The sequence below is a fragment of the Dipodomys ordii genome, unplaced genomic scaffold (assembly GCF_000151885.1).
Source record: "Dipodomys ordii isolate 6190 unplaced genomic scaffold, Dord_2.0 Scaffold2, whole genome shotgun sequence".
Taxonomy (NCBI): Eukaryota; Metazoa; Chordata; class Mammalia; order Rodentia; family Heteromyidae; genus Dipodomys; species Dipodomys ordii.
Genome location: NW_012267218.1, coordinates 34,059,349 through 34,069,783, shown reverse-complemented (window position 1 = coordinate 34,069,783; position 10,435 = coordinate 34,059,349). Strand labels below are relative to the sequence as shown.

The 10,435-nt window shown below is 37.5% G+C and overlaps 1 protein-coding gene across 2 annotated transcripts in view; it reads left to right on the top strand.

Moving 5' to 3' along the window:
* Positions 1-9,481, top strand: part of Slc38a6 (solute carrier family 38, member 6) — a 64,416-nt gene extending 54,935 nt beyond the window's left edge. For both annotated transcript variants that reach the window (XM_013017566.1, XM_013017557.1), the window contains 7 exons: positions 572-651; positions 1,694-1,794; positions 6,615-6,739; positions 7,957-8,101; positions 8,474-8,568; positions 8,971-9,191; positions 9,442-9,481. In XM_013017566.1, the coding sequence (XP_012873020.1) occupies positions 572-651; positions 1,694-1,794; positions 6,615-6,739; positions 7,957-8,101; positions 8,474-8,568; positions 8,971-9,051 (627 nt within the window). In that variant the 3' untranslated portion in view covers positions 9,052-9,191; positions 9,442-9,481. The remainder of the gene's footprint in view (positions 1-571; positions 652-1,693; positions 1,795-6,614; positions 6,740-7,956; positions 8,102-8,473; positions 8,569-8,970; positions 9,192-9,441) is intronic.
* Positions 9,482-10,435: the final 954 nt, after the last annotated feature.

The following is a 10,435-nucleotide window of genomic DNA, read 5'->3' as shown; positions in this document are numbered from 1 at the left end:
ATACTAGATATTGCAAATAAGGGAAACCATGGGACCTATGTTTCTTTGGGCCTGGCTTACTTCACTTAATATAATTTTTTCCAAGTTTTTCCATTTCTTAACAAATGTTTACTTTTATCTTGCCCAAATATTATTTTATCTTAATATAACTTTCTTTTGGGGTAGGTGATCATTATAGTAAAGTGATATGGTATGAAAAGCCAGTTTTAAAATATTCTAGGTAGTATAGGCAAGCCACCTGTCAACTAATATATTTACTTGTGACTATAATATGTAGGTAGGCATATCTCTCTTTAGAAAAAAAAATCTCATCATTGCCTGGCCTTTCGGTTTTAAGATAATATGTAGTATTTGTTGTTATCAGTTTAATATCTGAATTGCTCTCTATCCTAGGATAATATATTTTTATTAAAATCCTTTTTTACCATTACCTAAAGAAAAGAAAAAAAATCTTACAAAGAGATGATTCTTTTTATTATGACTCTTTTTATTTTTTAAGAACTTAGATGCCAAGTGAAATAGTGGTTTCAATAAAATGCTTTTAATAATGATCATTTTTAATGTTTTTCAGAGTGCTTTTGCGCTACCAACCATGGCTTTTTCGTTTCTCTGCCATACTTCAATATTGCCCATATACTGTGAACTTCAAAGGTACTATAAAATCTGAATATTTCTAATGTCTTAAAGTGGGTCTTTTTGCCCTTACGGATTTCAGATTGAATGCCATTCTCATTTATGAAACTTTTCTTTTCATCACTGGATTCAAAGTATTTTTTTTAAGTGAAACAAAATTAATTCTGTTCAAGTTAAGAATATTTCCTGAGTACTCTATGCACTAATTTTAATGTTTTTTTGTTTTGTTTCGTTTTTGTCCATTGTAAGGCTTGGGCACTATCACTGAGAGCTTTTTTGCTCAAAGCTAGTGTTCTATCACTTGAGCCACAGCTCCACTTCTGGTTTTTAGATTGTTAATTGGATAAGAATCTCAGGGACTTTCCTGCCTGGGCTGGCTTTGAACCTCTATTCTCAAATCTCAGCCTCCTGAGTTTCTAGGATTATAGGTATAAGCCACCAGCACCTGACAATTTTTACATTTTAAATTTTAGGGTCTCACCAGGTGCTGGTGGTTTACGCCTGTAAGCCTAGCTACTCAGGAGGCTGAGATCTGAGGACCACAGTTCAAAGCCAGCCCAGGCAGAAATCCATGAGTCTCTTACCTCTACTAAATTACCAAAAAGCCAGAAGTGGAGCTGTGGTTCAAGTGGTAGAGCACTAGCCTTTAGCAAAAGAAACTCATGGACATGTCTAGGCTCTGAGTTCAAGTCTCAGGAATGGTAGAGAAAAAAAAAACAAATAAAAACATGAGGATATTAGATTGGGTCTTTTTTTTTTTTGTCTGTTTTGGGGCCTGAACTCTGGGCCTGGGTGCTGTCCCTCAGCTCTTCAGCACAAGGCTAGCACTCTACCATTTGAGCTACAGCACCACTTTTGGCTTTTTCTGCTGTGTGGTGCTGAGGAATTGAACCTGGGGCCTCATGTGTGCAAGGCAAGCACTCTACCACTGAGCCACCTTCCCAGCCCTAGATTAGGTCTTGAATGACTGAAGGAGCCACTCTCTTGACGCAGGAGATACTTATTTCTTGAGATACAATTCAAATTACTGATTCTGCCTTTGCTGTTTTTTGTCTTTTAGCCCCTCAAAGAAGAGAATGCAGAGTGTAACTAATACAGCAATTGCTTTAAGTTTTCTCATTTACTTTGTATCTGCACTCTTTGGATACCTTACTTTTTATGGTGAGTATGTTCTTTGATTATAGATGATAAAATACATGATAGATAATCTCACATGTGACTATGTTAATTTGATCAGGTCCCAGATGATAGTGAAGCACTGCCGTAGCTAACTCTAGGGCCTTAAATAATCAATTCTTTGTCTTAGAAAGGTAGTGCAAGTTGACATTAATGACTTCATGTGAAATTTTCTTAAACATCTAAGTAAAAGTTGAGGCTTACAGATATTGATGTCTTTCTACAAAACAATGACTTTATTTATTTATTTTGGTCCATCATGGGGCTTGAACTCTGGGCTTGGGCACTGTCCCTCAGCTCTTCAACTCAAGGTGAGCGTTCTACCACTTGAACCACACTTGAACCGCCACTTCCGGTTTTCTAGTGGTTTAGTGGAGATAAGAGTCTCACAGACTTTCCTGCCCGGGTTGGCTTTGAACCGTGATCCTCAGATCTTAGCCTCCTGAGTAGCTAGGATTACAGGCGTGAGCCACCAGTGTCCAGCTATTTTTTTAATTGTACATAATACATTATACTGTAGTTGAGAAGTTTGGGTGCTGGAAGAATAAATTATCTTAAGTAAAAAAAAAAAAACAGCTTGAGAAACAAAAGGACTTTCACAGGACTTTACTGGTACACTTGCATATCAGGTATGTGCCTCAGAACTCTGCAAATGTGCAGCCTATGATGCACCAGGATTTCCTAAATATTCTTATGAGCACATTTAAATTCATGAAAGTAAGTATTCTTTAGAATGTATTTAAATTCATAAAAGTAAAATTCTGTTTATTTTGCCCTTTTTTTTCTTTTGACAGGAATTTCAGGAAAATCATAAAACTTAAAATGTCTAGAATAACTTAAAATATTGGAATCAGCAGTAATCATGGCCATCCCATAAGTCTAATATATATATGTATATATATATATACATATATATATTTATTTATATGTGTGTTATACACACACACACAGAGTTTTTGGCAGTTTAAACTCAGGACCTCACACTTGCTAGGAAATACTCCACAACTTGAGCCATGTTTTCAGCCCATTTTGCTTCTGGTTATTCAGATAGGGTCTCATGGTTTTTCTTTTTCTCATTTCTTTTTCTCAGACTAAGTCCAGAGTCCTCTACCTCTACCTATACCTCATGTATAGTTTGGATTATAGGCATGTACCTCTATGTCCAGGTTATGAGTTGAGGTAGATTTTCACTAACCTTTTAGCCTGGGCTGGTCACAAACCTTGATCCCACTGATTTCTGCCTTTTGAGTAACTGGAATATGCTAGGACATACATATTGTTTAAATTAAATTGATCACCTGACACAAATAGACTGCTTACCACTTAGCTGAACTTCTTGGAGCCAGTAGTGATTGAAACTGTGGAGTTTTTAGAATATTTATGTAGACTTTTATGCTCAAAGAATTTTGGATTTTAGATCATTTCAGATTTTGGATTTTCAAATTAAGGGTACTTAGTCTGCACTATATTTAGTGATCAGCAACATTGAAAGAAAGTCCAAAATTGCTGACCTTCTCCTTTCTATGGGTAATTAGAACTGTCTTGGAAAAATTCCACCAGCTTATCCGTATTCTATCAGTATTCCAAGATGACTGAGAAATACTTCCAGGAGTCTGTGAATCATTAGGTACTTTGGAATTATGTTAAATTGTGACAAAGCCTAAATGGCAAGGGAGGTAGAAGAGTGAGGTAGGTGATATGTTTCTTGAACTAGCCTGTAAGCACTTTACACTCATTGCCTCCCTCCTCTCTGTTCTGCAAAGTGTGTGAAAGGGTCCTTTGGGTTGAGTCATTAAGCACTGCAGATAATGAGTAATGGAGTTGAGGTCTGAATCCCATTGTGTCTCTTCAAACCCACAGCCTTTGTTTCTGTGCTGCCTCCTCAGAGCTTACACTATAGAGCCACGTAGTCCTTCTTTGCTAAGTTTTTGTTAAAATGAACTTTGGGGTAATCTTGGCTCACTTAAGTTTCAGGGATATCTGCCCATCTGTTATTGTTACTGAAACACAAATTTAATTTTTTTTTTATCATGTAAAATGTTTCCTTGAAGCTGAGCATTGGTGGCTCACACATGTAATCCTTGCTACTCAGGAGGCTGAGATCTGAGAATCGGGATTCAAAGCCAGCCCAGGCAGGAAAGTCCATGAGACTCTCCAATTAAGCACCAAAATAAACCAGAAGTAGAGCTGTTGCTTAAGTGGTAGAGTGCCTTGAGCAATAAAAGCTCAGGTACAGTATCCAAGAGTTCAAGCCCCAGGACCAGCACACATGTACAAAAATGTTACCTAGATAGGAATTTACCTGGTTATCAAGTAAAACTATTAATATTTTTTTCTGACTTAATCTCTTCTTCACAATGTGTGTTCTTTGGTGGAGGAAACCCCAGCTACAAGAATTCACACAGTAGATAGGCAGATAATATATACATGATAGATACCAGCAGAATGCTAGAAAAGCCATTCTTTTTCTAAAGTCAGAAGATCTCTCCACAGTGGCTCTTTTTTATGTTCATAATTACCAAGAAAAGTCTTTGGTTATATACCTCTATTGGGATAACAAGTGCTCTCTGTCTTATAGAAAGAAATTGCTAATCAAGATCTTATCAAAAGGACTGGCCTGAAGCTAAAGTGTTCAGTTCATTGTTTAGTTGTTCTATTGTAGTACAGAGAGGTAGGATGACCTGTCACTGGGTGAATGACAGGTTTCCTGCATACAAATCCACTGTCATTTCTGCTACTGTGATAATCCTTATATAAACCTCACTATATTGGTGTGTTAAACTGGAAGCCTCTTGACTTTGGTGGCATATATGACTGGCAAAGATCACCTTCAGGTTCTCTGAGATTTGTAGAGACTTATCTGAATCCAGAGGAGCAGGCTCTTCTCTATTCTTTACATATGTTAAGGCTCAGCTAGGAACACAGAATGACAGACTTGGAAGAAAGGTTTTCATCCTGGGAGACTATAAAGTAGACATGTGACATATATTTTGAATTTGTAATAAGTGTAGTTCTTTAGATTTCTGCAGCTGTGTGGGATCCTTTTATCCAGAGTTCCTAAGTCCTAGTTAATTTCTATTTTTTGTCAGATTCCAGGGGCTAATAAGTATGTACATAGAATTTATAGCATCAACTCTTATTACAGATGCCAAAACATTATGTAGTTAAAAAAAAAGGAAATATGGTGAACCAGGCTACTGCCCGAATGGTGTATAATCACCATCTTAAAACTTACAAAATTGTTTAGAGGTTTAATAGCTCATTTTATGATTCAGAAAATGAAAATCAAATCATTTGCCATATTTCTCCAAAGACATAAATATCTCACAGATTTAGAAATACAGTGCAGATTTCCTGACTCTTCCTAGCCTTCTTAGTCCATTGGTCTAACTAACATTCAGTAAATTATATCCATAGTTCTTTCAAGAATTCTTTTCTCTCTCATGTCCGTGATCACTGATCTAGAAGACTCTCATATTTCAGTGATGATGATGACAGTAGCCTAACTCTTCATGTTCTGGGAGTTTCCTTTGAGTTGTACACTCTTCTCCCTGTGTCTTCTCCCATAAACCCTCAGCAGAGCTGCAGTATGAAGGCCTCATTGCACCACCTGCCCACTCACCAGCATACTCCTTGAGCCCTCCACATGTGATGTCACAGCCCCTGCTGTCCTTACAGGACAGTGCACATGGCTGTTACGTCAGGGCTTCTGCTTTGTCAGTTCAAACTTCTAGAGAATGTCTCTTCTAGCTTTTGAATGTCAGCATGAATATACTGACTCACTTCATGTCCTCCGAGACTCTAGGTCAGTGTATTAGTGTCCCCATTCTAAAGATGCAAGAACAGAGACTCGGGGATGTTATTAGTTAGGAATGGGATTTGAACATTGTTTTGTGGTCTCGATTTAGAAATGTCGTAGCTCTTTGTTTAGAACACTTCTGTGTGGTTTTGTGTGTATACATTTTCTGTTCGGTCTGTATATATTTATCTTCTTTTCCCTTTAAACTTAAGGTCCTTGAAAGCAAAGGTTTATTGACCCAAAAAAGCTAGAGCTTTGCCAGGTTACCCCCAATTACTAGGTACAAATTATGAAAGCTGGGAGGCATTACTGAGGAATGGTTGACCAGAGGAGCTGGGGTTGGTGTGTATATTACATGGAGTTTAGGCGGCTGTGGGTCCTATAGACCAGGCACCCTTTGTGACCCAAGGTAAAAGGGGCTTCACAGCCTGAGCTTCAAATCAAATTGCATGACTACCATTGATCTCTCTTCTTTGGTTTGAAAACATTCTAATAAGAATTGCAGTGGGAAGGGAGGGTGGAGGTTGGGCGGGAGGGTAGAGATGGGAAGGCATGGTAAGGGGAAACAAAGGGGGAGACAACAATGCTTGATAAGAAATGTACTCATTACCTTGCTCATGTAATTGTAACCCCTCTGTATGATATTTTCACAATTAAAAAAAAGAATTGCAGTGATGGTGTTGGAAAAGCATTTGGGAAAATTTTACTAAACTTAATTACAGGTTGCCTTAGAATATACTATAGCATGCTATATATAGTTTAGCTATAGTATATTTTAAGTTTCTTCCCCTATCGTAACTGAAGTTGATCCAAATATGTGTAAGTAACTGCTGCATTATTTTTGCAAAACATCGTACATTTTAACTAATGTCTTTGTGTTTCATAGAATGGAAGGTGGGAGACATTGGTAATGGAAATCTAAATCTAAATCTGGTATAACAAAATAATTTTGCTACTATTGACATCTTAAGTTTATATGTGATCTGTATTTTTTTTTAATTTACAGACAAAGTGGAATCAGAGTTACTACAAGGTTATGGTAAATACTTGCCTCATGATGCTGCAGTCATGACTGTGAAGTTATGCATGCTGTTTGCTGTGCTTTTGACAGTCCCTCTAATCCATTTCCCTGTAAGTACGTGTAAAGGTTTTGGTGCTTAGTGTCGTGGCTCCCTAACATGGCACACTAATTCTTTGCAGACTACAAACCTTTGAATTACATCTAGGCTTGTGTATCTTATTCATTTGTCAAGTAATTGATCAAAGACCTCATCCTTGCATATGGCCCCATGAAAGCACAAGCGGAACAGTGAACCACTAAGCTAATTTGTGCTTTCTGAGATTTAGTTTAGATTTATGCCTCCCGCAGCATTGTTTCCAATTTAGAGACTAGAGTTCTTCTAACGTTTGGGGAATTGCCCCCCCTTTCTGTTCTGTCTTCAAAAGAATATGCATGAAGACAAAAAAGTGAAGTCAGCAAAAATCAGCTCCTACTGGTTTATTGCAGATTTATTTTTCACAAAGACATGCTAGTTTAATCTTAGTGAAATCCTGTATTTTCTTGAGACTTTCATTTAAGGGGAAGAACAGGTTTTTGATCTGCATCTAGTTGCAATATGTAAGAATTTTAAGAATTTCTGAGAAAATGATAATAGAGGCTTTGGGAATAAATCCTTCTACATGGGTGTCTTGAACCTCTTTAACAGTGATTTTTATTTTAAGAATTGGGCCTTCAGGACTTTTTGCTCCTCCTTGTGCCTAGAGGCTTTGGGACTAAGTCCTTCTATATTTGTGTCTTGAATCTCTTTAACAGTGCGTTTTTCAAGGATTGGGCTTTCTGGACTCAGAGTCAAGAGCACTGCAGGCTGGGTAAAGCCCTGTGTGATAGGACAGGCTACTCCCTACCCCAGCAGCTGAAGTGGAATGAACTGGTTTCCATATTAAGATACTGTGAAACAGATCACAGAAAATAAAATTGTAAATGACATTTCCCATGGCATGATTTCTTCTATTTTAAACATTTGTTTTTCTGTTGGATTTAATGAAAATGATGCTTTGAAATTTCATCACATAGTGTGATTGTTGGTAAATTCTTAAATTATGCAACCTAAAAATATTGCCAAGTTTTTGTAGAATTTAAGCAATATGATTTTATGACACTTCTATTGAAAGATTGATGTGTGTAAACACTCAGTTTATGTGTATGCACACTTTATACTAATTGTTGAGGCTGTATTTCAGAAACAAATGATTTGGGAGCAGGAATGTCATGGCTACCATCTATGTGTTTATCTGAGTGAAAGCTGGCCTCCTCTTTGTCTGAATCTGTCTCTTTTTCTCTGACACAGGCCAGAAAAGCTTTAATGATGCTGCTTTTCTCCAATTCTCCATTTTCCTGGATTCGCCATTCTTTGGTCACTCTAGCCCTCAATATTACCATCATTTTACTTGCAATATATGTTCCTGACATTAGAAATGTATTTGGTGTTGTTGGTAAGTTTCTTTCTTTGTGTGTGTGTGTATGTGCCAGTCCTGGAACTTGAAGTCAGGGCCTGGGTACTGTCTCTTAGCTTTTTTACACAAGGCTAACTACCACAGCTCCACTTACAGCTTTTTGTGGTTAGTTGGAGATAAGTGTCTCATGGACTTTACTGCTTCAACTGGTTTTGAACTGTGGTCCTCAGCAGCTTTCTGAGTAGCTAAGATTACAGAGTCACTAATGCTTATCAAGTTTTCCATTTTAAAGAAAGAGAAGTCAAAAAAGAAAGAAAGAAAGAGAAGTCCACATACTACAAGAATGAAAAGTGTTATCTGCCCAACATCTAAATCCAACAGTTTCTCCCTTTTTTTTCCTCCAACTTATAGGTGCCACTACATCAACTTGTTTGATTTTCGTATTCCCAGGACTATTTTATCTTAAACTTAGCAGAGAAGATTTTCTCTCATGGAAAAAGCTTGGGGTAGGTTATTTTTTTTTAAAGATGTCCATTTTAAGAAATAATATGTCAAAAAATCTGTAGTTTAAAGATAAAATATAAGTTGGGTGCAGTGGCTCATGCCTATAATCCTAGCTACTCCAGAAGCTGAGATCTGAGGATCACGGTTGAAAGCCAGCTCAGGCAGGAAAGTCTTTGAGACTCTTATCTCCAATTAACCACCAGAAAACTAGAAGTGGCGCTATGGCTCAAGTGGTAGAGTGCTAGCCTTGAGCTGAAGAGCTGAGGGACAGCACCCAGGCTCAGAGTTCAAGCTCGACGACTGACAAGAAAAAAAAATTATATATATGTAAAATATATTATTGGACAAGACAAACATATAAAAACATACTCCTAAATATTCATTATCTTTTTTTATTTCCATAGGCTTTCATTTTGCTCATCTGTGGAATTTTGGTTGGAAATTTTAGTTTAGCACTTATCATTTTTGATTGGGTTAATAAATAAAGGAAACATTTTTTCTATTATGAAGAATAATTTACCTCCATCTGCAAGAAGAAGTGATTCTGAGAGGCACATTAGATGGAAAATACATTTTTATGAAAATTGTTAACAGAAAACCAGAACAAAATGTCAGGAGAAAGCAGGCATATAAGCTGGGCGCTGGTGGCTCACGCCTGTAATCCTAGCTACTCAGGAGGCTGAGATCTGAGGATCACAGTTCAAAGCCAGCCCAGGCAGGAAAGACTGTGAGACTCCTATCTCCAGTAAACCACCAGAAAACCGGAAGTGGCGCTGTAGCTCAAGTGGTAGAGCGCTCGCCTTGAGCTGAAAAGCTGAAGGACAGTGCCCAGGCCCAGAGTTCAAGCCCCACGACCGACAAAAAAAAGAAAGCAGGCATATAATAGTTTCAATAAAAATAAAAACTGAAAGTGCACTTAAATATATTGAGTCAATCTTTTGTTTAATTGGGACTTTTCAGAACTAACATTCTTTATTTACTTGAACTCAGGGTCTCACACCTTTTCAGCTTGCTTGCCTAGCTGGTACTTGACCACTTGAAACATTTCCAGCCTGATTTTTGGTGATTTTGGAAATGGAATATCATGGGTTTTTTTCCTCAGACTGGCTTCAAATCTTGACCCTCCAAATTTCAACCTCCTGAGTAGCCAGGAGTATACACACAAGCCACCAGTGTCCAGATTTGTAGACATTATTATTACTATTATTATTATTTTGCCAGTTCTGGGGCTTAAACTCAGACCCTGGACACTGCCCCTGAGCTTCTTTTGCTCAAGGCTAGCACTATACCACTTGAGCCACAGCGTCACTTCCCACTTTTTCCATTTATGGGTACTAGAATCAAACCCAGGGCTTCATGCATGTTAGGTAAGCACTGTACCACAAAGCCACATTCCCAGCTCTAGATGTAATTTTTTACTAGTATTGTGTTTCCATAAATATTGAGCAAAAGCTATAGAGAATGGCATATACCTACTTGTCCCCCAAACAGTTATACTTTCACTTTTTATTCACATCTTGTGTTAGTAAGGTACATTGGTTACACTCAGTGATCCCCCTTTTGAGACACCATTATTAAGTTTGTAGTTTACACTTATGGAGTGCTTAGTTCAGTTTTGGTAATCATTGATCTTATCCTGTCTCCTTGGTTTTGCTTTTTCTAAAATGTCATGTGATTGGGATTATATAGAAGCATGTATGCTTTTCAAGCTGGCTGATTTATCAATATACAATTACATACCTTCTATGTCTTTGTGTGTGTATGGCTTGTTAGCTCCTTTCTTTTTATCACTGATTAATATTCCATTGTATGGATGAGTGGATGATAGTTTGCTTACAAAGAGTTTTTGATCACTTCCAAATTTAGGCA